At 35.6% G+C, this 25,671-nt stretch overlaps 1 protein-coding gene across 4 annotated transcripts in view; it reads left to right on the plus strand.

The window, feature by feature from the left end:
• AHCTF1 (AT-hook containing transcription factor 1) overlaps positions 1-25,671 on the plus strand; it is a 69,979-nt gene that overhangs the window by 14,317 nt on the left and 29,991 nt on the right. For all 4 annotated transcript variants that reach the window (XR_008425276.2, XM_024575950.3, XM_045184448.3 and 1 more), the window contains exons 4-16: positions 2,485-2,665; positions 6,721-6,928; positions 8,392-8,508; positions 12,440-12,524; positions 13,531-13,681; positions 17,459-17,591; positions 17,671-17,852; positions 18,258-18,319; positions 19,087-19,215; positions 22,039-22,129; positions 23,167-23,256; positions 24,613-24,753; positions 25,401-25,505. Coding sequence is in view for 3 of the 4 variants with exons in the window: in XM_024575950.3 (XP_024431718.2) it covers positions 2,485-2,665; positions 6,721-6,928; positions 8,392-8,508; positions 12,440-12,524; positions 13,531-13,681; positions 17,459-17,591; positions 17,671-17,852; positions 18,258-18,319; positions 19,087-19,215; positions 22,039-22,129; positions 23,167-23,256; positions 24,613-24,753; positions 25,401-25,505 (1,675 nt within the window). In the remaining variant the exon portion in view is untranslated. The remainder of the gene's footprint in view (positions 1-2,484; positions 2,666-6,720; positions 6,929-8,391; positions 8,509-12,439; positions 12,525-13,530; positions 13,682-17,458; positions 17,592-17,670; positions 17,853-18,257; positions 18,320-19,086; positions 19,216-22,038; positions 22,130-23,166; positions 23,257-24,612; positions 24,754-25,400; positions 25,506-25,671) is intronic.

Raw genomic sequence — 25,671 nt, forward strand, 5'->3', positions numbered from 1 at the left:
TATCTCTATGTCCTCCATATACCAGGCATCTCACCCAGTAGTAATTATAGAAGTACTTTGAATTTGATTTGTCTTCAGCAGGTTTGTAGCTATTCTTCCATACAGGGTGAGAACATTCACTTAAAATGCACACACACACCCCATATAAAGTCATAGAAGAGTAGAATTTTTTCTATACTTGGTGGGAAAAAAGTATGTACTTTAGATATGCATTAAAATGTATGTATGGCCCTTTCCAGTGTGGCTCAGTTGGCTGGAGCATTATCCCATACACCAAAAGTTGGGGGTTTAATTCCTGATCGGGGTGCATATGAGGTTGTGGGTTCAGTTCCCAGTCAGGGTGTGTATGGGAGGCAACCAGTGGATGTTTCTCTCCCCCTTTCTAAAATCAATAAACATTTTTTTTAAATGTATGTGTGTATTTGTAATATATATAGTCATAGAGTTTTTAAAGTTGAAAGGGAGCTTAATGGTGAAATATATTTTTACAGTTGAGGAACACTGTGGGCTAATGTGGAAGTCTGAAGTAACTTATAGCCGAGTTTCTTATATGTACTTGCCACGGGTGATGATTCTAAGGCAGAATTAATTTAGTAATACATACATTGAGTGCTTACTATAAAAAGCTATGTGCTAGATTTTGAGGATAAGTAGATGAATTGAACTTGGTTCCTGGTGTCAGAAAGCTTGTGTTCCAGCAGGAGAAGACCGATAATGAGCTTACAGCATAAATACAAGTACTTTCACAAATGCATCCATTTAGAACATGGAGAACATCTGAATAATTTCTACTCAAAAAGACTGGACATTTCAGGCAAAAGGACCAGCATGTAAAAAGTCACAGTGTGTGGAGCATTTGGAAAACTAGGCTTATTTAGAATCGCTTGGGGAGAGGGGAAGTATGAAGTAGGAGCCAGAAATGGTGAAGATTGAGATTGTGAATAGCTTTGTTTGCAATTAGGGGCTTCCTCCTAAAGTCTACGGTGAAATCATTTTAAATTGAAAGCAGAACTCAAGTGTTAAAAAAAGCTCCTTGTTTTGGGGTAGTTCAGGTAAACGATGATGAACTGAACCAAAGAAATGACAGCAGAAACAGCGTGGGACAGCTTCAGTATATACTCAGGACATGACACAGACAGGACTTGATTATTTGGATTAGAGTAATTGAGAAGGAACTTATCTAAGTTTTTGTAGTTCATTTGGGTGGATGGCTGGTGTTACATGGAAAAGAGAATGTAGGAGAAGGAAAAGATACGAAGAATAGTGATAGGTAACGTCCAAGGAAGTTCAACTAGCTGATTTTCAGGATTAGGGCACAGTATCCCCTCTTAAATTTGTGTGCTTTTAACTGTCTTATTTTAAAATAAAATGCCTTGGCATTATTGTTTAGTTTACATAGTATTTGTATGAGGAATGTAAGCTGTGACAGATTCCTTACCCCTCACTGAGGAAATCAAAGAAAATATGCTTCAATATTTAGAGACATTATTATCATAATTTAGAAAAGGAACACAATCCATGAAATGACATCTTTCAGAATTAGAAACACTATGGAATGCTTTGTTTACTAATGAAACAGAGCCAGGCTCTTGTCTATAGTAAGAAAATTATAGCCTGAAACAAACTCTAATCTTATATTAATGTATACAACATTGAGAACAAACTTCCTCTTTTCTTTCTAGGACATTTATCAGTATTATAGTAGAAATCACCAAATAATTATTACATAACATACCTAGTTAATATTTGTGAGTCAATAGGAAACAGAAGGAAAGCTAAGTATAAAATAAAATATGGACTATTAGGTACAGACATTCACGAGATGAAGGGGGAAAATATAACTCCATGATGCAGCTACAGTATAATTTTCTTTCATTGCAGTCCTTGTTAAATGTCAGTGATTCAGTCACTGCTAACACTTTGTGTGAAGTCCATTCTAATGTAGCCCTTTTAAAGAACATTATACCTCTAATGGCTTTAAGGGATAAACAGGACTTTTTTTTTTAAGAGTAAACAGTAAATTTTTCTGGAATGATTGATTTTTACTCTCCCTTAAGAGAAGAGGTTATATAATCCTAGAGTAGGCAGTTAAGAGCTTTAAAGTGAGAAAAATGTAGGTTTGAATTTTACATTTAATGAATGTGTGACTTGAATAACTCAGATAACTTTCCTAAGCCTCTGGGTGTTGCATCTTTAAACATGCAATTATAGTCCAATATTAAAGGGTTATGATGAATATTAAATAAACCAATTAGCACAATTCCTGGCTTATATTAAATTCTCAATAAACATCAGTTATTTCAACTGCATGATTTTTAATATATTGAAATAATGGTATAATTCTTTTTATATTGACGATTTCATTATGTTACTCAGATTCACAAGCATCAAATGTATATTAACGATTTTATATTACAAAATGTTTGAAAATGTCTATTATACCTAATAACCTGCTTTAACATCATCATACATTCTACTTTCTAGGTAACAGCTATTGAACCTATAATTAATCACGGAGGAGCCAGCGCAAGCACGCAGCACTTGCACCCGAGTTTGCGATGGCTTTTTGGTGTGGCAGCTGTGGTGACTAATGTTGGACAGATCCTCCTTATTGACCTGTGTCTTGATGACTTGTCATGCAGTCAGAATGAAGTAGAGGCATCAGGTAATTAGTCTTCGCTTGAAACCCAAAATCAACCACCTGAATATTCTGATAGAAGGGGTTGATTTTTAAAAAGTCAAAAATCTTTATATAGAAACTTCTTTAGGTATCTTTGTTTCTTTTATTGTTTGGACCTATTATTTTAATGTTTTGGGCACTGGATACTTTTTATATCTTAAGTCTATTTTATTGATGAAGTATTCATATATCAATGTAGGTATTGAAAGAGATAGGGATATTGATTTATTTGTTTTCAGATATATACTTACATAATGTCTATTACTAAGTAAATGCCAAAAGAAGAGCTAAAGGTATAAAATCTTGAACCTTATCAAGATTTCATTATCTGCTCTTACTGGTGAGGCTGCAGGTTCGATTCCCAGTCAGGGCAGGTGCTTGGGTTGTGGGCCAGGTCCCTGCTTGGGGGATTGTGGGAGGCAACTGATCGATGTTTCTCATGCACGTTGATGTTTCTCTCAATGAATGTTTCTCTCTTCCTCTTCCTCCCTACCTTTGCCTCTCTCTAAAATAAACTTTAAAAAAAAAAGAAAGAAAGAAGACTTTATTATCCATCCACATAGGCTGTAGCCTTGTGCTTTGGCATTCTGTTTATGTTCCTGTAGTAAGACAAGACAAATAGAGTAATGTACTAGGAAATCACAGTGATTGCAAGTCTTCCCTCGCAAAATAACACCCCAACTAATACTAATCAAATTTTTTAAAAAGTGAAAAGAGGTAATTTTTCCTATTTAATACTAATTTTTATATTAGCAAATTTACTCCAGTGCTTTCAGTTTTTGGGTTTTTTAAAAAATTTGTGGGCTCTTGCCTGGTTTATGTAGGAAGAACTGTAATTCTTTTTAAAAACGTGTATTTCAGGAAAAGACTGTTAGACCTTCAAGGAACTTTTTTCATTTTTAGAGGAGTTGTTTTTTTTTTTTAAGTAGATTTTATTTATTTTTTTTTAGAAAGGGGAAAGGAAGGAGAAAGAGAAGGAGAGAAACATCAATGTGTGGTTGCCTCTCACACGCCCCTACTGGGGACCTGGCCTGCAACCTAGGCATGTGCCCTAGACTGGGAATGGAATGGGTGACCCTTTGGTTCGTAAGTCAGCACTCAGTCCACTGAGCCACATCAGCCAGGGCTGGAGGACCTTTTTGATTTTTAAAGCAGTCCTGTACTTTTGAAGATCTGTTCATTTACGGATCAGCTATGAAAAAGATAATGTGATCAATATTTTATCTCAATTTATAATCATAACTAATAAAAACTGTTAATATGTAATAAAACTGGTTAAAACTGCAAGCTGTAAAAGTTTGACCAGAACTTGATTGAGGTACTTAGTCATTTGAACTAAATTTAAATCTGCAAAATAAAACCTGAAAAATTTGACTTTGCAAAAGTAATGGTCATATATGCACTTAAGAAAGAAAATTTACAATAATAAAAAAAATACCTTAAAACTTTTATGTGTATGAAGACCTGGTTAATAAAATCCTGGGTAAAGTTTAAATCAGAAGAATTGATTAACGAAAATAACTAAAAATGAATTTGTAATCTATTAGAAACGGTTAACTGCATTTCATAGAAAATTGATAAAGGAATTAAATAGTCTTGAAGTTTTGTTCGAGAGTGTGTTTTGTATATAATATCATCACAGGTATAAGGCTAATTGAAATGCTTATATTCATAATTAAAACTTTTCAGATAAAAATAGAATTAAAACATCCTTTATTTCAGAAGTCAACAATCAGTAGTTGAATTAGTCAAGGGTAATTTTATAATTAAACTCTGTATCGTGATCAGAGATCCAGAGCCATTATCTCAATTATGAAAATTAAGAAGGCGTTGAATTTTATAGCACACAAAAAATTTAGTTTTAGAGTTCGATTCAATTTTTTTTTGTATAAAAAAGTAATTTATAATTACAACTACTTAGATTTTATTGAAATACATGTAACAAAGAGAATGAAGTTCCTTCCGTACTATAAATACAGTTCTGCAATTTTCCCAAACCTAATGGTATTTCGTACATATCCTGCCACATCAGTACATGTAGAGGCTACCTTATCTTCTTAAATAAGTTTACAGTATCTCACTGTATGGACTATTTATTTTGGCAAAATTTAATCACTTGCTGTTCTCTGAAAAAGTAATCAGAAACAGGAGGGATCAGGAGGGTAACTGTTCAAGAACAATGGGATAATGATTTTTGAACCCCTTCATAATAGCATTGAGGGAATCTACCCTTGCACAACAGTTATATCAATATACAGGCCTGAATATTTTTCTTAAAGATTTCTGATATCGCCAAGTAAATAAAATAATATAAGAATTCATACATACCCATCACCTAAATTCAAGTCAGTTTTAAAAATTTCTGTATGTGCATCTTTTATTCCCCTTTCCTTCTGCATTAATTTAAAGCAAATAATGATTATTTTACTATATAATCATGATGTCATTACCATTCCTAACAACATTAATACTAATTCCTTGGTTATATTCCAGTGATTTTTTTAACCGGTATGCCATTAGAATTTTTAAAACATACAGTACTTGATTATTTAGTCAGGGGCAGTGACCTCTTTTCCCTCAGATTGTTAAAACAGTGACAACAGCCAACACAACAGTAGCCGTGTGGAGTGAATGAATCAAAATTATACCTATTTCTTTGTCAGATCAGGAAAAATATATATTTTGGTGTGCCACAGAATTTTAATTGCTTATGTTGCCATGAGATGAAAAAGGTTGAAATCTCTGGTACAATCTAATAACCAGATTTCTGTGATCGTCTCTAACCCATCTTTTTGCATTTAGATAGTTTGAACCAGGATCCAGACAGGTCTGCACAGTACACTTGACATCTATTTTCTTGAAGGCAGAGCAGTCTTTTCTATCTTCTTCTTTATTTTTAGCAACACTGACTTGCTGAAGAAGTTATCTGGAATAATGCACCACATTTTGCAATTATCCATGTGTTCCTTGTGTCATTTACGTTTTGTATCTGATTAGATTCATTCTTAACATTTGGTAAGGATACTTCAGAAGTACTGGGTATTTCTGAATTGTTGTATCACATCAGGAGACACATGGTGTCTTGTTTCACAGTTAGTGATTGTTGGGGTCAGGTGATGACAGCATGATCCTTCCTCTTCCTATTTAAAGTTTCCCATCAACCTTTGTAACTACCAGAGGGAGATGGTACTACTGACAGCCAGAAGGTGAAAGTCACGGATGCTGCTTCACATCCTACAGGGCACAAGACAGCCCCCCACAGTGAAAAATTATCTGACCCAAACCGTTGTTAGAGCTAAGGTTGAAAAATCTTGTTCTAAATTAATTGTTTTATTTATTGAGATTGTTGCCTGAATCTCATTAGGTGATGATTTTAAACTTCTGTTAACCTAAAGAAGAGTTTTCTTATTAACTAGGGCTATTTGTTTTTAACCTGAAATACAATTTTTACAGAAAACCCAGATAGATGCTTACTGTTCATTTAAGTACTAACTTCCACAGTAAGAATCTGGCACCACCTACTTATTTCCAGTGAATCAGTAAGGTCTTTTGTAGGTGAGGAGAGCAGAAACTCGTGAGGTTTTACTTACTTAATGTGTTCATTTGTTTATTTCGTTATTTCAAAATTATTTTTCAATTAGTTTACATTCTGTATTATTCTGTATTAGTTTCAGGTCATTTATTGTTTTTGATGCTTACAATGTTCTCCTTCATGTAGTCTGACAAATTCCTCTTAGACTTTAATAGTTTTCTAGATTTCTGACATTAAAATGTACCAGGCTCACCTTATGTATTTTCTGCCCCATTCCTGAAACCAGACATTTCTCCAAGAGATATATTTGGGTTAAAATTACATAATTAAATGTATTTTGAAAATTAATGGCATTTACGTAGATAAGGATGGCTATTTTATAGTTCAGCATAATTTATCACTAATCTTATTTTGATTTATACCTGTGGTCTTCAGGTGCCACTTGAATAATGGGTGACTCATCTTCTTTTATGTTGTTTATGGTTTATCTCACTTTTTTTTTTTAAAGACCTTGAAGTTATAGCTGGTATCCCCGCTGAAGTACCACGCATCAGAGAAGGTGCAATAAAAGAAGGGCGCCATCTGTGTTTCCAATTAGGAAGCCCGTCAGGAACGGCCATTTCAACTCTCAGCTACCTGAACAGGACAAATCAGCTTGCTGTTGGTTTTTCTGATGGCTATCTGGCACTCTGGAATATGAAAACCATGAAGAGAGAGTAAGTATAACTTTTTTCCGTGATTAGATTTTTGGTAGTTTCTTTCTGACTATAACTTGTACTCTATAAATATTTAAAAATTAGCTTAAGGAGAACAAAGTAGGATAGATTAATGATCGAATAATTTTCATTGTATTAAATTATGACTCGATATAATGAAGGAATGACTTTAGATTGATTCTTTTAGTGTATATTTAAAAGGTATGTCAATTGTGGTGTTCAGTTTGCTAGTGAAGCGTGACTCTATAGATGAGCTACATATCTGCGCAGTACGAGTTCTTTCAGAAGTCCTTTTCTTCGTGACCGTCTGTGTAAATATGTATACCGTGGTAGTTCACAGCTGACAGAAGAACAAAGGCTTTTTAAAAAGTCAAAGGTGTAAAATACTGTTTAAAAATTTTTATGCTGTGAAAAACTTAACCCAAATACAATTATATTGATACTTGTTATTAATATTTATGGTGTTAAAATTGCTGAGAAGCTAACATTTGCTAATGTTAGCAAATAGGCGTTAATAGGTTTTTAATTTAATCTCTATTAATAGTTAAGTAAATGCCTGTTTGTATCTTAAGTTGTCAATTTAATACTCATTTCTTTCAAAGTAAGTTAGACTGCCATCTTGAGTAATTTATCTTGCAGATGAGTCAACAAAATAGTCACCCTTGGAACTTTCTGCTGTTAGTTTTGCCAACAAATTGGTACCTACTTGCCAAATTTGAAGTAAAGAAAAGAGAGGTGGAAAATAAGAATATTCCCTCATCTCAAACAGGCCCATTTCTTACCTTTGGGTTCTTTGATAATATTAGAGTATTACAAGCCCCTTAGGTAAACACAGACTACTTTTGTACTTCTTCAAGTCACATTCTCCTGTACTGTACCAGTGAAGTGCCAGTGCTGTTTGTTCTGCAGTAGCTGCCTGTGGGAAGTTCATCTCAAATCTCCTCGCTGATACCTTTTTACCAGCTCTTGTCTTTGAGTTGCTCCTGAGAGAGTACCTGGGGAATCTGGCTTCTGCAGCATTTTCTGTAGCACTATCATTTCTTGGCTAATTATGCTTTTTAAGGTGTTTATGGGAACTCTCCAGATTCTAACTCATTTTATTGGTGAGGAGGAGACTGACTCTTAGACCCAAACAGCTAAAGTGGAGCGCTGTGGCAGTATTTCATCCCTTTCTAGGGTACGTCTGAGTGTGCAGCAGTACAGAGCGCATACATTGACAGGTACTGGAAGGACTGGCTCACACATGCATATATGAATGAGCTTTGTGATGTTAATCCTTCCAGTTCTGCCTGGGGGGTGGGTGCCTTGTTGTCTTGTCTCGTACCCTGTGTATTTTTAAAGATAAGATGGTCACAGGAACAGTAGTAGCTCTAGTGCACAATCTTACATTGAGACACCTTTCTTTCACATACATAACTGTAATTTAAAAGCATGAACTGTACTAATTTTTCTGCCTTGTCTAGGTACTACACACAGTTGGAAGGTGGAAGGGTTCCCATATATGCTGTTACTTTTCAAGAACCTGAGAATGATCCTCGTAACTGCTGTTACTTGTGGGCTGTTCAGTCTACACAAGATAGGTAAGTATGATACCGGTGGTTTTAAAAAATACCTGTTAAAATGGAGCAGCAGTTAATTACTTTTGGAAATCTTTGTACTATGTTGTCTCTTTTTAGTGAAAACAACATAATTCCGTGAATTAGTGAATGGTAGTTGAAATGATTTGAAAAGTTAAATGATTATTTCTGTGTGTTTGAGTAATACTCAGACATCAGTGAGAAGAAATTGGGTTTGCTTGACTTGTTTCAGTGTTATTTCCAAGAGTAAGCCGATTCAGACGAGCGAGCAACCTCTTATTACCTTAGGCAATTTTTATGGTGCTGTGTGTTCTCTCGTAAGACCATTTTTCCATTTTTTCTTTTATAATCTCCTTTCTTTTTTCCTCTTTTACATGGCTCTCTCATTATTTATCCCTACTCTGTTTTCTAGTCTTACCTGCCTTTTGCAGTATATTTTTAGGATTAATTTGGTGAATTTTTCTCTGTCACAAGCTCTGATTTTGTCTTACTTACAACTAGAGACGAATCTTTCTTTTCAATTTAATTTCTAATGGTTAAGCTTGTTCATTTCCAGTGCTAGATCAGTATAAGTATTGATTTTCTTCTATTTCTCTTAGCTATTTAGTTCTTTTCTGATGATCAATGAAATTAAAATTTGTGGTATAAATGCCACATGATCTTGACCACTCACTGCTTCCAGCACTTTCTCTTCCCAAGTCCCATTCTTAGAATTTTTGTACTTGAATTGGGGACAATATTGGTTTCTGTGTTAGATGTCCCCACTTTTGAGGTTTTGTCTTACCGTACACTGTAGTAAGTGAATGAATGAAGACATAACTTGCCACTTTTGAAATTTGTTGATCCTGGAGAATAACTGAAAATAGTAGAAACAGATACCTCTCACTGGGTCAGATCCCCGTTTCTGTTCACCTGAGTGTAATGTGGACCAGCAGCATTGAGAAAGGTGCCTTGTGAAGGCTCTGTGTGGTTGGGATGAGGGGGCACCTTTAAACTATTTTTTGTATTCCACTTATTTTCAATACTATTTCTTCTGATGATAGTTTCATAAATTTATTCTTTGTGTGGATTTTGTTTTACTTTTTCTAAATTCCCACACTAAAGTTTAAAGAGGTTTCCTCTTAAAATTATAAGTGATGCTCACTCTGTTCTTATAACCACAAAAATCTCTTCTCCTGATTTTTTTTTATAAAATGCTTGTGAATTGTATGCACTTCCCTTAGTCCTTTCATTCTAAGCACAAAGGAATCATAGTTTAAAATACAGGCAGAATAGTATTTTCTGGGTTTTTTTAAGTGATTCCTCTTATTTTCTTCATTATCCAAAATACATTGAATTAACAAATGGGAATAATTCTCTAATGATTTTTAAACCACTTTCTAGTCCCCTAAATATTCTTTTACTAAGACAGGTTTAATTTAGTTTGTAATTTAGATTATTTATTCCTAAATAATTTTTGTTGCATTCATCAGTATTACTGATGTGAGATTTTTTGGGAGGTGGAGGCCATATTTTTGTGGACTTTTTAGTCTTTGATTAGGGCCCTTAAATTAGTAGGTCATGCACCTCTCTGAGAATCTGATGATCATTTATATATGTTGGTATGTGTTAGTACATATGATTTAAAGCATGATTCCTTACCTTTGGTCCATTGGTAGACACAGGGCAGTCTATGAGCTCCAGTAAATTGTAGATAAGATTATTTACATTTTTTGTGTGCATATACATACATAAACAATACATATGTATACATCAGGAATACTGCTGTAAGGCATTCTTTGATTAATCTCTTATGTTACAGAGTATGTAATGCGACAGAGTCTCTTACATCTCCCTCATCATTGAATTTCCTAGCAGCTTATTGTTATTTTTTATTTTCTTTTTCTCCTCCCAAACCATATTGTATTGTTATTAAAAATATGTGGACAAAAATAATACAAATTTAGATTATAATTCTAAAACAGACAGGTGATGTGTTCTTTTTTTTCCCTTTCCCATCAGAGCCATTGTATAAACAAAATAAAAGGAAAAAAGAATCACTGTAAAGTGACTATAGCAGTACAAAATTAACACGGGTATAGATCTTAAAAGTTTGCCATAGTGCTTATCAATTATAATTAAAGCCACATTTAGTTTTGTAACAACTGACAAGTAAATGAAAAACTGACTCGTATTCTCTTTAATGTTGGTTGTATGCAATATATCCTGTTTAATCTTTGGTCTCTTAGAGGCTGTCTTTGCTTCATGATCCATGTATTTATTTATTGAACAAAATCATCAAGCATTTACTGTATGCTAATAATCGTTCTAGAGAATGTAGACAAATTTCTGTTTTAGATTTTATATTTCAGTGAGGAAGACAAACAATAAATATATTACTAAATATATTTAATATAGTTTCAGACAGTGATACAGAAAAATAAAGCTGGGAAAGGAGATACAGAGTGGTAGAGTAGGGAACCAATAGTGTAGTTAGGGAGATTTGAACAAAGCTGATTAGGGCAGGTAGGGAGGAGAGCCATGTGAAGATCTGGGGTCTGGGGTAAAGAATCCAAAGGTCTTAGTAAAATGTCTCAGGGAAAAAGCAAGGGCAGTAAGGGTAGAGTACAGAGTAGTCATAGATGAAGCCAGAAAAGGAGAATAGTTTTATTATATAGGGCTTTCTAGGCAGGGATAAGTGTTTGAATTTGGTCTCTCTACCCTAGAGCAATAAGGTCAATTTCTGTTGGTAGGGCCTAAATGTATATATTTTTTCAAAGTTCCCCTGGTGATCAAATAATAAGCAGTCAAGATTGAGAACCACTGGCCTCAGAATGAAAATAGCTAGAGAAAAGAATAGCGCTAGGCAGTGAGCCCTGCAGACCTTCTTACCTAGAAATAGAGACTGAGAACCAGAGGGCAGAATAACCAAGCAGAGGACTAAACATAGTATAGCATGAGGAACATGAGGATACTGTGGTGTCCTGGAAGCCAAGAAGAAGAAATGTTTTAAGAAAGATCTTGCCCTGACTGTCATGGCTCAGCTGGTTGGGTGGTGGCATCCTGCAAAGCAAAGGGTCACTGGTTCAATTCCTGGTCAGGGCACATGCCTGGATTGCAGGCCTAGTCCCCAGTTGGGGCGTATGCAACAGGCATCGAGCAATGTTTCTCTCACACATTGATGTTTCTCTTCCTCTCTTCCTCCCTCTCTCCCCCTTTCTCTTTAAAAAAATAAATAAAATCTTTTTTAAAAAAGATCAGCTAGTAATAAGAATTCAAATTCAGAGTGTGTGGCTTTGAAATCTGTGCTGTTAATACTTAATGCGTTCTGTACTTGAGCAGTGCAGTTTCTTATTTTTGCTTTATATTCTTACTGCATCACTATCATCCCCATGGTAAAGGGCAACGACTTCATTTTATGTAGAAGCCTAACAATAAGGAGGATGAGACCAGAAGGAAGGTGCAAAGGACAAGGAGAAAAGCCAAAAACCTTAAGGAAGGTGTTCTGTAGTTGTCATTGGATAATTCTGTTTACATGCTCTTGGCCAGAACTTGACCCTGCTGTACATAGCTGCAAAGGAAGCTGGGTGATGTAGTATATTTTAGGCAGCCATATGCCTAATGAAAGCATACCTATTAAAGAAGGGGAGAAGGAATACTGGGCAAGCAGTTGTAGTCTCTGCTACATAAGGTGTCACCTGAAGTATACAAACACCATCAGGTTAACTTAGTTAGAATCAAATAATTAAAAGTCAGTTTTTATTTCGAAGGACAGCATTTTATGAAAACAGCCAAGTAAAACTGAATTCTTCCCAGTGACCTTAGTTCTGTTACATGCTCTCAATGTTGTATGCAAACTAAATTGATTCGGATAGTAAGAGATGCTTAATATAATTAATAAGATAGTATTCTTAGGAAAACTACTACATAAAAAGCTAATCTTTTTTTCTTTCAGTGAAGGGGATGTGTTGAGTTTGCATCTGCTTCAGCTGGCCTTTGGTGATAGAAAGTGTTTGGCATCAGGACAAATCTTATATGAGGTAAATGGTAATGGTAATACAGCTTCATATTACCATTTTGTTCATTGCTCACCTGTTGTAAGTCTTTAAGATACTGAAAAGTTATTCTTATATTCAAGTTAGTAAAATATTCATAATATAATGGAAAACGTATTAGATTAGGGATTCGGAGACCAGCTGTTTTACAAAGGTAGCACTGTTAGCACTCCGGGTATCATTTGTTTCTCCAGTGAGTGAATTGGACAAAACTGAAACTTATGGCCTAAATGTACCCAGGAAAAGTAACGCCACTTTGTTGTTCTAACATATCAATCGGTAAACCATGACGTAACTATAAACAGTTTGGTCACTGACAGTTAATTGTAAAAGGATAAATGTATCTATCCTTTCACATGACTATTTTTCTGGCTGAATTCTTCAGGAGATAGTGGGGTGCTGCTAATGGCCACATTTGGTCAACCCTCTCATTTCATTCTCTAGAACAGGCTTTCTTAACCTAGTGTTAGGGACAGGAATCTATGAGTCCTTGAATTATGTGTGGCATTTTTATGATTATGCATCTTGGGGGGAAAGTTTCCTATCTTTTGTCAGATTCTTAAAGGGATTGATGAACAAAAAACCAAAAAACTACAAGCTATTCCAAAGCAAGAATTTCAGTGAAAACACAGGAGTAGGTTTGCTGGCCTCAAGTATACGTATATCTAATTTCAGTGGTTAGTCCAGTTACATGCCATCCAAAAGTGCAGGGGAATGTTCCTGTGTTTGGTGACAGCTTTAGAAGATTTATTGGTATTTTTGGGAGACTAAAGCTAGCCTTTGACTTAATAAGTGGATTATGCTATATAAAATTTTAGAGCCCCTATAAATTGATATGTTCTCTTTAAGGTTTAATTTGGGGTGGGTTTTTTTTTTTGGTTTTTTTTTTGTATTGTGTGAAAAATCTTTAAATTCAGAGAATATTTAATTTTAGAATGACTTTTTGCTTTGAATTCTGTTAGGGTAAAGATTTTTGTACATTTTATTTCAGGGGTTAGAGTACTGTGAAGAAAGATACACACTGGACCTCACAGGTGGCATGTTTCCTTTGAGGGGACAGACTAGTAATACCAAACTGTTGGGATGCCAGAGTATAGAGAAATTTCGATCTCATGGTGACAGAGAGGAAGGGATGAGTGAAGGTAAGATTAGTTAAAAGTACTCTTACATGTCATGTGAGTGCTTGATTTAAGATTTATCTTGATTTAGCCCTGGTGGGTGTGGTTCAGTGGTTGAGCACTGGCTTGCAAATCAAAAGGTCGCTGGTTTGATTCCCGGTCAGGGCGGGCACATGCCTGGGTTGTGGGCCACGTCCCCAGTTGGAGTTGTGCGAGAGGCAACTGATCGATGTTTCCCTCCCTTCCCCTCTCTCGAATGAATGAATGAATGAACAAAGGAACGAATGAACAAAATCTTTGGAGTTCCAGCCAAGATGGAGGTGTAGGTAGATAGACTGCCTCCTTGCACAACCAAGAGAAGGAAACATCCAATTTAAAAACAAAAAATAAGCACAATTTAAAAACAAAAAACAAGCAGAACTGCCAGAAAATTGAACTGTATGGAAGTCTGACAACCAAGAAGTTAAGAAGAAAAAGCCAGACTGGTAGGAGGGGCAGAGACAGGCAGCCAGGGCTGTGCCCCAAGGAGGCGGCGTACCGAGCAGTTCCATATTCAAGTGGGAGTAAACTGGGCAGAGCAACTGGAGAGTGAGATACACTGTGCGACCCAGGGTTGGAGTGTCAGCGAAATAAAGCCTCAGAGACTCGGACTGTAAAAACCTGGGGGGTTGTGGCGGCGGGAAAAACTGCCAGTCTCTTGAAAGCAGGGCAAGAACTGAACAAGGGTCATTGTCCCCTCTCTGACCCCTCCCCCACAGAATAGTGCCCCAGGGCAGCCCCGCCCTGTCAAATTCCTAAGGACCTGCCCCTTACAACAACATAACAGGTGCACTAAGACAAAGAAATAAGGCTCAAATGAAAGAACAGATCAAACTCCAGAAAAAGAATTAAGCAACGAGAAGATAGCGAACCTATCAGAATGTAAAACAGTAGCAGAGTTCAAAACACTAGTAATCGGGATACTCACAACAAATGAGTTTAGCTGCAAAATACAGGAAGAAGTGAAGGCTGTACAAACTGAAGTAAAGCAAAGTATACAGGGAACCAGCAGTGAAGGGAAGGAAACTGGGTCTCAAATCAGTGATTTGGAACAAAAGAAAGAAATAAACATTCAGCTGGAACAGAATAAAGAAACAACTCAAAAACAAGGAGGAGAGGCCTAGGAACCTCTGGGACAACTTCAAATATACCAACATCTGAATCATAGGGGTGCCAGAAGAACAGGACGAGCAAGAAATTGAAAACTTACTTGAAAAAATAACGAAAGAAAACTTACCCAATCTGGCAAAGAAATAGACATACAAGTCCAGGAAACTCAGAGTCCCAAACAAGTGGGACCCAAAGAGGAACACTCCAAGACATTTTTAAATTGCCAAAGATTAAAGATAAGGAGAGAATCTTAAAAGCATCAAGAGAAAAGAAGAGAGTTGCCTACAAAGGGGTTCCCATAAAACTGTCAGCTGATACCCCCAAAGAAACCTTGCAGGCAAGAAGGGGCTGGCAAGCCCTGGCTGGTGTGGCTTAGTGAATTGAGTGCCAACCTGCAAACCAAAGGGTTGCTGTTTCGATTCCCAGTTAGGGCACATGGCTGGGTTGCAGGCCAGGTCCTGAGTGGGGGGCGCATGAGAGGCAGCCGCACATTGGTGTTTCTCTCCCTCTCTTTCTCCCTCCCTTCACCTCTCTCTAAAAATAAATAAATAAAAATATTTTTTAAAAAATGAAGAAGAAGGGCTGGCAAGAGATATTCAAAGTCATGAAAGGCAAGGACCTACATCCAAGATTACCCTATCCAGCAAAGCTATCATTCAGAAGGGAAGGGCAGATACAGTGCTTCCCATATGAGGTAAAGTTAAAGGAGTTCATCATCACCAAGCCCTTATATGAAATGCTAAAGGGACTTAGCTAAGAAAAAGATCAAAACTAGGAAAAGTAACATGACAGCAAACTCAATAACTATCAACAGCCAAACCTAAAAAAACAAACTCAGCAGACAACTAGAACAGGAACAGAATCACAATGGAGATTATATGAAAGGGTATCAGTGGGGAGGGGGGAAGGGAAGAATTGGGGAAAAGGTATGGGGAGGAAGCCTAATTGATAGGTACAAAGTAGGGGGAGGTTAAGAACAGTATAGGAAATGGAGAAGCAGAAAACTTGTATGTACAACAAATAAACATGAACTAAGTGGGGGAATGCTGGAGGGAATGGGCATACAGGGCAGAGGGGGTTAAGGGAGAGAAAAAAGAATGGGACAACTGTAGTAGCATAATCAATAAGATACAGTTCAAGTGATTTTAGAAATGAAAATCTTGATTTAAAGTTTATGATATATACTGGTTTCTAGAGTTTACATTCCTGGTAGTTAAATAATTGGTATACTAATTATGGAATTGATCCAGGTCTGTATGAGATACTGGGTATTTGTTCTCCACATTGCTATATAGAACTCACAGGTTGAACACTTGAAGGAAATGAGGGATTCTTATATTTTAATCTAACACAAAACAAAAATGGCCTCTAGTTTTGACTACTGTGAATAATCTCTGAATAGTCTATGAATAATGTTTTTCTCAAATTTTTTTTTTTTTGAGACATGACAAACATGCCTTGGTTGTCTCTAATTTTTTCTTTTTTTAATATATTTTTAAAAAGATTTTATTTATTTTTAGAGAGAGGGAAGGGAGGCAGAAAAGGGAGGAAGAGTAACATCAGTGTGTGAGAAACATTGATCAGTTGCCTCTCACACACCCCCAACCAGGGGCCTGGCCCACAACCCAGGCATGTGCCTTGACCAGGAATCGATTCAGTGACCTTTCGGTTTGCCAAATGATGCCCAGCCCACTGAGCCACACCAGGCAGGGCTTTGCCGTTTTCTTTGGTGTGATTCCATCTTCCTGGTAAACATTCTGGCATAGTAAAATTGCATAGATTTTAGAAACTTACATGGATTCAAACCCCAGTTCTGTCACTAGTGGTGACCTTGACAAACATTTCTCAGCCTGTGTGTCTCTGTCTGCGAGTGGAATGATTAAGCTACACCTTTTCCTAAGGATGGGTGTCAGGGTTGAACATGCTAATGTGGTAGGTTCATTCAGTTCCGGGAGTGCCCACTAGAACCATGCTGTGTGTTCTGGTTGGGATTTGTTTTCATGGTTAGCTCATTCAGCCAGGAGTTGTCTCTGTTCTCGGCCCCACATCTCTGTTAGTAATACACTTTTCACATCCAACCAGCCATGTCAAAACCAGAACTCATCAAACTCTTACTGCCCACTTGCATCTTCTTTTCTGTATTTCCCATTAGTTGTGTCTCATGTTTTTACTTTCCTTTTCCCTTCTATTGATGTCTCTTAATGTTCCTGTCTTCTCATTCCATAGTCACCACCCAGGTACTTGTTTTTTTTACTCCTTTACCATATAGCTAGCTCAGTCCTCCTCAGCCAGAATTCCTCTAAAGAATTAAGCTCTATGGTCTAAAGGCATTCATTTTAGGTGTTGATATTCTGGTACTAGCCGTGTACCACTTTTGGGAGTATATTCATTCAAATCATTTTCTACTTTCTACCCCTAAACCTCAAAGCTGACCAGGTGTTAACTGAAATGAGCCAGAATATAACTTTTTAGACGAGTAGTTTTTGAAATATAAAAAAGTCAAGATACAAGTGAATGAATCTCTATTTACAAAGCACATAACAGAAATGTGTTTTGACAAATACAAATTTATGTGCAAGCCTCCTTATAAATATTATTTGGGGTTTTTACTTTGAGATTATTCTGTCTTTTAATACTAGCTTTTTCTTTTAGCTCTGTCTCCTGAGACAAGTGTATCAGTCTTTACTTGGCAAGTGAATGTATACGGACAAGGAAAGCCTTCCATATATTTGGGGATTTTTGACATAAATCGTTGGTATCATGCACAAATGCCAGATTCATTAAGGTATGATTCTCTCTCTTTTTTTGGTGTTTGTATCTGTAGCAGTTCAATGACTTAATAATTCTGTGAAATTTTCTTTCAGATCAGGAGAATATCTACATAATTGCTCTTATTTTGCATTGTGGTCCTTGGACTCTGTTGTAAGTAGTACTTCTCCGCATTACATCTTGGATATATTCGTACACGAAAGAAGTTTAAGTCGAGGAGTCTGTCCTTCATATTCACCTCCAGAACAATTTTTTAACCCAAGTTCCTATAATTTTGGTATGTATTACCCTAACCTTTTGAGAAAAATAACATATAAGTATGTATGCATGTATTTATGTGAAATATATGTGTATATGTATATAGTACTATCCATATTTCATGGTCAGCTAATATATAGATAACTTAAGAATTTAGTTTGATAACATGAAAATTTAATACATGTTTTATAAAGAAATCATCACTTTTGAATTTGCTAGAAAAGATGAAGTGTTTCACATTTAGCGCATTTGTGATAATGTTTAGTATCTTGTTAGGATAGAAATACCTGGAAAAATTATTTTAAAATTTATTGTATGTAATAATTTGATACTTTGGCTTGCAATCTGTTAGGATAAATTCTGTTGTATCATTGCCATCTCAAATATAATATTAAGGTGGGTTTTTAAAAAATCTTTTTTTTAGATGCCACTTGTTTGTTAAACTCCGGAGTTATTCATATAACTTGTACCGGCTTTCAGAAGGAGGTAGGTAACAACAGCATGAACAGTGTTTCTTACTGAACTCAAGTCAGGCCATGGATTTAACTTTGTGGTAGCTTCTACTAGGTTAATGAGAACTACTGGGATGTCTAGCAGCTCTCTGTGGGTGTTAGCTGCTTGAACCCCAAGGAAAAGAGCAGAGTAGGTCATTGCCATACCACGTCCCTTTTTTCCTTCCTCTAAATTCTCCTCTTCTCAGAAGCTTGTTAATAGATAAAGCCATGCAAGGCAGGTACCTAGCACAGTGATACAGTGCCCGGCACAGCTGGTGTTGATGATAGGTTGAAAAATACTCTCCCAGGAAAACATCCAGTGACAGACCTTTTAATAATCAGCTAGATGTGGATGAATGCCATATTTATACATCTTATCAGATCTCTTTTATGCCAAGAGGAATAAACTTCAGGGTTTTGTGTGTGTGTTTAGTTCACTGAGATTTGTCACCAAGTCTGTCAGCTTTAGAGAAGGTAACAGGATTACCTTTCATAACAATATGAGCCACGTAAAATATCCTTAACAGTATTATTTATAATTAGGAAGCATTGATTTAGCTAAATCACCTATAAATTGTTTTTCTTGAAATAAATTATGGAAATGTAGTCTTACACAATTTCCATTTTGCTATTTTTAGTTTTACTCAAAATGTTAAGTATAAAGTAGGGCAATGACTTTATTAAGTATTCTTAAATTTGTTTACTTGAATTTGTTAAATTTGTAAATTTGAGTATTGATATCTTACTGATCTGTTACAGACTTTGACTTTTTTAAAGAAATCAGGACCATTTATCAATGAAGTCATTTCTGATGGCTATAATCGATGTCTGGTGGCTGGCCTCCTCTCGCCAAGACTTATTGACATTCAGCCTTCTAGTTTAAGTCAGGTGAGGTGGTGGTCAACTCTGCTTTTTGTGTGTCACATTACTGTCTCTGTTAGGGTGGAAATCTGGTAGATAATTTCTGCAGAAGCAGGTTAAGTGGTATAATGCCCACTCTATGTGATCAGTAACTAAGGTCTTGGATTGACTTAAAATTCATACTCCCAGGATCCAGTAGGCCATAACTTGGCACCAGGTTCCCTTAGCTATGTAGAGGACATAGGAAAGGAGACACATTATGCCTGCATCAGGCATGTCATAAGTAAGAGTCATTATAACAGTATAGGGCCATTTTCCAGCCCCCAGAGAATAGCATAGGTGCAAGAGAACAAAACCACATGACTAGCAACCATGTTGACTTAGGAGAATCTCATGGTTTCTAGCAACAAAGTGTGGTCCCTGACATCAGCTTCACTGGGAACTTGTTAGAATGCACATTCTTGATTCCCACCCTAGAGCTACTGAATCAGAAACTCCAGGAATTGAATTCAGCAGTCTATTTTAATAAAGCTTTTAATGTGATTCTGACACAGTATTTCGAGAACCACTGCTCTAAAGAAACAAGTGTTTTGTGAAAGCCTATTAAGTGAAGATTCCAATTTCCTGCAAAACAAGACAGTTATAGGACTCAGACTCAGTCATGGAAGCCAAAATCTTAACTTGCTAGTGATATTTAGTCCACTCACAGTTTTCCTAGGCCCAGTACATCTTACCAATCAGGAGATGCCTGGTGGTAGCTCATAATTCACATTTATTTTAACTCAATATTTGCTAGTAAAATAGGCTAGAAGAAAGTGACCCCAAGTCACTTTCCCATGGAGAAAGAGAAAATGTTTTAATTTAAACACTGCTTGGGCAGAAAGAGTTATTTAAATAATTACAGATAAGTAACATAATAAATTGGTAGGGAGAGCCTTTTCAGTATAAACATTGGTGCTCATTGTTTATCACCTACAGCTAATATTTAATACTTAATTTCTTTTTTGATATATCTCTTTTCCTTCCTTCCTTCCTTCCTTCCTCTCCCCCTAATACTTTATTTCATGGAAATAAAAGCTATCGGGAGATTTTAACTTTCATTTTTATTGGTGTTTTCAAATGGAACAAACAAAAATAAGCCCTTGCCTAGGCTATCACTCACATTATCTTAACTTTTTCGTACTTTTTTTGTTTTTTGTGAAACTCCATTAGGAAAATGTTGACTCTCCCAAGTTGATCTTCTGTTACCTTATCTTTCTAGCCCTTCGTCTCTTTTGCCTCTGGTTCTTTTTTCTGGGAGATTTTTTTTTTATCATCTTCCTTTTTTTCTATTTTAAAAATTTGAATCTAATTTTAAATTTCTATGAGCTCTTATTCTTTGATCATTTTTCATAGTCTGTTCTTTTTTATGGATGAAATAATATTCTATGTATGTTTAAGTTTTACTTAGTTCTCTGTATTATCTCTATTTTTCTGGAGTCACTTTTTATTATTTTAGTCCATCTGATGCAAATGGCTATCCTTAATGTTTGGTGGTCCTTCGCTGACTGTTTATGTGTAAAGTGAGTCAGTAGCAGATTATAAACTCTCTTGTATGGGTGGAGTTCACCCAGAGGCATTCATTAGGATGGTAGATGAGGTGTGCACCCTTTCGGTAGGGAAACCCCAGATATTTTCTGGGGCCATTCAGTTTTTTTGAAGATCCCTGTTAAGCTGGCCTCTGCAGTTCTTTGCACAGGGTAACAGAAGGGACTGTATTCCTGCGCTAGTTTTAACCTGTTGTCTGTTTTCAGTCCCATGTTTGACTACCTTTTCCCTCCACTTTCCCCTGTTCCTGATTTTTCCAAGAATTTAGCCTGATATTCTGAGAACCAAACTGACTCTATTCTCATTTTTTGTTCCCCTCTGTGGGGTCTTTACAACATGTTTCCTTCACACTGCTAAATAAGCCACATTCTCTCTCTTTATTACTTTTCAAAAATCTGTTGAGGTGTTTGATCTCATGATGCCTTCTGTTTTTTTGTCCTGTTGACTTACAGCATTCTTTACACAATTTTTTTTTTTTTAAGTAACAGCTTTGTTGAGATATAATTCATACAATTCATCTACTTAAGGTGTACAGTTCGATGGCTTTTGGTATATTTATGGAGTTGTAAAGCTCTCAGCCCATTAAATTTTAGAACATTTTCATCACTTTCCCCAAAACCACATACATACTAGCAGTCACCCGTTTCACTCCACTTTCTCCCAGCCTCTTGTACCATTAATCTATTTTCTGTCTTTATAGACTTCCTTGTTCTAGACATTTCATATAAATGGATGTGACTGGCTTCTTTAACTGAGAGTAATGTTTTCAAGGTTCATTTATGTTGTAGCATATATTAGTACTTCATTCCATTTTATAGCTGTCTAATATTCCACTGTATGAGTATACCACATTTTATTTATCCATTTTCAGCTGATGGACACTTTTTTGGTAATTAGGAATAATTCTGCTTCATGCAGAGTTCTTGTGTGGTCATGTGTTTTCATTTCTCTTGCGTGTTTGTACCTAAGTGTGGAATTGCTGGTTTATATGGTACTTTTGATTTTGAGGAATTATCAGACTATTTTCCAAAGTGGGATTTACCATTTTATTTTCCAACCAGCAGTTTATCAGGATTCTATTTTTTCCACATCATCACCAATGCTCATTATTGTCTTTGATATAGCTGTCCTACTAAGTCATAATGCTTTTATTTTTCATAATGCCTTTTAAGCCTTTAAAATTTTGTATTCTGAGCTACATACAACATGCTACCTTTGAGTCTGTGATCATACATTCTTACCATTAAATTTCTTGCGGTGCAGGAAGAACAATTAAAAGCTATACTGTCAGCAGCAATCCACACAAGTTCCCTGGGACTTTTGACTGGATATATCAGAAGGTGGATAACAGAGGGTAAGGGGATATTTAATGAAAAATTACTTTCGTGTTTTTAAAATTATCAGCTCTCTGTCTGTTGGGGGTGGTGAGTGAAACTTCACCTGGAGCTGTTTGTACATTCACAGTCAGGTACACCGTTAGAGGGCGACAGAGAAACATCCTGTGCACTCTTCCCTACCACCCCCACTGCCACCCCAGGGGGAATCTGGCAGGCCTCTGATAGAGCATCAAGCCAGCGTCCCCCAGGGTGCCCCTGTGCAGCCATGTCCCTAACCCCTGGTGACAACTAATCTCTTTTTCTGTAATTTTGTCATTTAAAATATGTTCATAAACGGAACCATACAGTATGTAAGCTTTTGGGATTGGCTCTTTTTCACTCAGCAAAATTCTCTGGGGGTTTATCTAAGCTGTATGTATTACTCTACCTCCTCATAGACATACACACATTATTTTCGTTCTGAATCATTTGAGAGTGTGTTGAAGATGTCATGCTTCTTTTCAGTATAATTTCCTTCTAAGAACAAGGACATTCACTTATAAAACCATGTTGTAACTATGAAAATCATGAAAATTAACATTGCTAACATGTAGATTGGATAATCTGCAGAACTCACTGGAGTCTCACTGATGATCCCAGTGGTGTCCTTTACAGCACTTTTGGGCAGGGGGAATCCAGAGTTCAATCCAGAATATACATTGTATTTCATTTTCATGTCTTTTTAATTTCCCAAGTTGGTAAAATTCCTAAGCCTCTGTCTTTCAAAAAATTGACATTTTTTAAAAAGAATGTAACCTTGTTATTTTGTAAACTGCCTTTCAACTTGTGTTTGTTGGGTTTTTTCTCCAGATTAGATTCAGATTTTAGACTTATCACATAAAAGGATGTACTGTACTGAAAAAGATACATGATACCACTATGTCTCCATTAATTATTATTTTTCCTTGCTCACTTGGTTAGGGTGATTTTCTGTCAGGTTTCTCTGCTGAAAGTTACTCATTTTATTGTTTGTAATTGGTAGTCTTTTTTTTTTCTCTTTATATTTGCAAATAAGAACAACCAAATTCTGCTGCTAATTTGCGCTTTGTTCTTGAATGGACATGGAATAAAGTGATTCTCACAAAAGAGGAATTTGACAGACTATGTAAGTGTTATATTAAGAAACTAATAGTGATATCTTTTTTAAGTACATGACAATAATAATTTTAATCATTCTGAAGTTATAAACTGTATAAAGAAAGCCCAGAAGAAAACTTTCTTTTAATATTAGTGACAAAGTTATTTGTTGATGAAGATATTGCAACAGATTGTTAAACTAGCAACATAGTATGTCCACAGTAGGTAGTTTCAGAATTGTACCTTATGTGTCTTTTGTTCTTAATTTACGAAACATGCTTATGATTAAGTAGAATATGCCACTAACCTCAGAAGCTCCTCTTCTTACTCATTTTTTATTTAAAATATGTGTATAAAGAAGATAAATAGTAGGGTAAAGCTCATCTCTGTTTTCTAAACCATGTCATTATCAGTTGTGCCAAGTCATTTTCCTTCTTGATAGTCTTGTTTATTAGTCTGTTGTACACGTTGAGTTTTGAGGTATCTTGTGAATATTAAAAACTCATTATGCCCAATTTGTGCAAAAATAATATTAAAGGGCAATATGTGATTGCCCTGTGCATGATAGTAAAATTTAAGTTTATTTAGAAGTTTTTTTAATCTTCATTGTATTTTTTCCGTTACCCTTTAGTCCCCTTATTCAAATGGATTTTAAAAATTTTATTCTTAATAGGACTGTCTAAAAGAACTGTTTTTAGAGAGAGAGAAACATCTATTTGTTGTTCCACTTCTTTATGCATTCATTGGTTGATCTTGTATGTGCCTTAACCAGGGGATCAGACCTGTCACGTTGGCTTATTGGGATGATACTAAAACCAACGGAGCTACGCAGCCAGGGCATAAATCAAATAATTTGATTCAAAGAAGGAAGGCTTTAGAATTAAGATACTTGTTTTCAATTACATATTAAATATTAAGGACAACTGAGTCTATAGTAGATTATAGCATCCTACAATTTTATTGTAATAAGTCTGTACATGAGTCTTAATTTTAATGTCTCGCTTTTGAAGACTGGAGGTGGACAAAAGTTCTTATAAAATATTAATTGCAAAACAACAGGGTACATAAAAGTAATGGTATAAAAGATTTATTTGAAGGAGAAGCACTTAATGAATATAACTGCTTTTTAGTGAATCTGAAGTTGAATCTGTATCACCTTCCTTTGTGCTGACACACTGCTTACTTCACGATACACTTAAAAATAATAATTTGTATCTGTCCCTTCTAGTTTCCTTGAGGGTGTTTGCCATTTCAAGCCTCTTTTTGTTAATCTCATAATACATAGAATGATTTTGTTGTCAATATGAATTTCAGGAAGTTTGCAGTTGTGAGTTTAATTCAGATTTACTGTGTCAGAACTAATTGTGTGTTTTATCTGTGAAAGGTATCCCGTTGTTTGACGGTTCGTGTCGTTTCATCGATCCACAGACTGTACAGTCTATTCAGCAGTGCCATTTGCTTCTTAGCAATCTTAATACAGTCTTAAGCTGTTTTGTAACAGAGGCCCAAGAGATCACTGAAAGAGGTGTGCTGTTTATCTTATATAAATGAATGTTTTATTAAATTTTACTTCTTGACTTTGAGAAAGAATAAATATCCTGTCTTGGATGGATCATTGTGGAAAAGGCTGTTATTTCTCAACTGCTGGTATATTTTTATGAAAAACTACAGAATATTATTAAATGTAGCATGAGCCCATACATAAATAACCATGGAGATTTGGGGATTAAACTTACTGACGGTTAAGGTAGTATATATGTAGTAGAATTTAAAATTTTTGAATTATTTTAAAAATAATTTTTATTCAGAGGTTATTGTAATTTTTTGCTTTGTTTTGCCATTTAAACAAAACAGTTAATTTTATTTAAAGGCCTGGTGTGAACAACCTGTATTAATGATACCGTACAGTTTGCATTAATGTATAAATTTGACTTCTGAAATTAACTAAGTGGAAATAAGAGTAGCTAAGATGGAAGCATATTTACCTAAAACATCTACTTCAGTTGATGAGTTATCTTAGCATTTTGGAAATTTTTTGTTCAAGCTAAATTTGTTCAAAAATACATACACATTGTTAGAAATCATCAAGGAATTAATTAGTTCTTTGAAAACTTGATTATCTTGATATTTCACTTGTGGTTGAAAGTTAATTGGTGTTTACCTCTTTTGCAGGTCGCATGAACTTAACCAATAAGTGTGTGGTTTCGCAGCTCATCTGTCAGTACGCACAAGTGGTTCTTTGGTTCTCTCATTCTGGGCTTTTACCAGAGGGCTTAGGTAAAATACTTACTTAACCTATAAATATTAACTGAAAGCTTCTTTTTTTAATTTTATTTTTATGTTTTCCTTTTTTTGTTGATGTTCAAAAGAAAGCTTCTTAAGTCTTTATAATTATGTTGCTGTGTTTTAGTGTTTTGGGTTTTCTTGCTTCCACCACCTCACT

This window comes from Desmodus rotundus, chromosome 10, assembly GCF_022682495.2.
Source record: "Desmodus rotundus isolate HL8 chromosome 10, HLdesRot8A.1, whole genome shotgun sequence".
Lineage (NCBI taxonomy): Eukaryota > Metazoa > Chordata > Mammalia > Chiroptera > Phyllostomidae > Desmodus > Desmodus rotundus.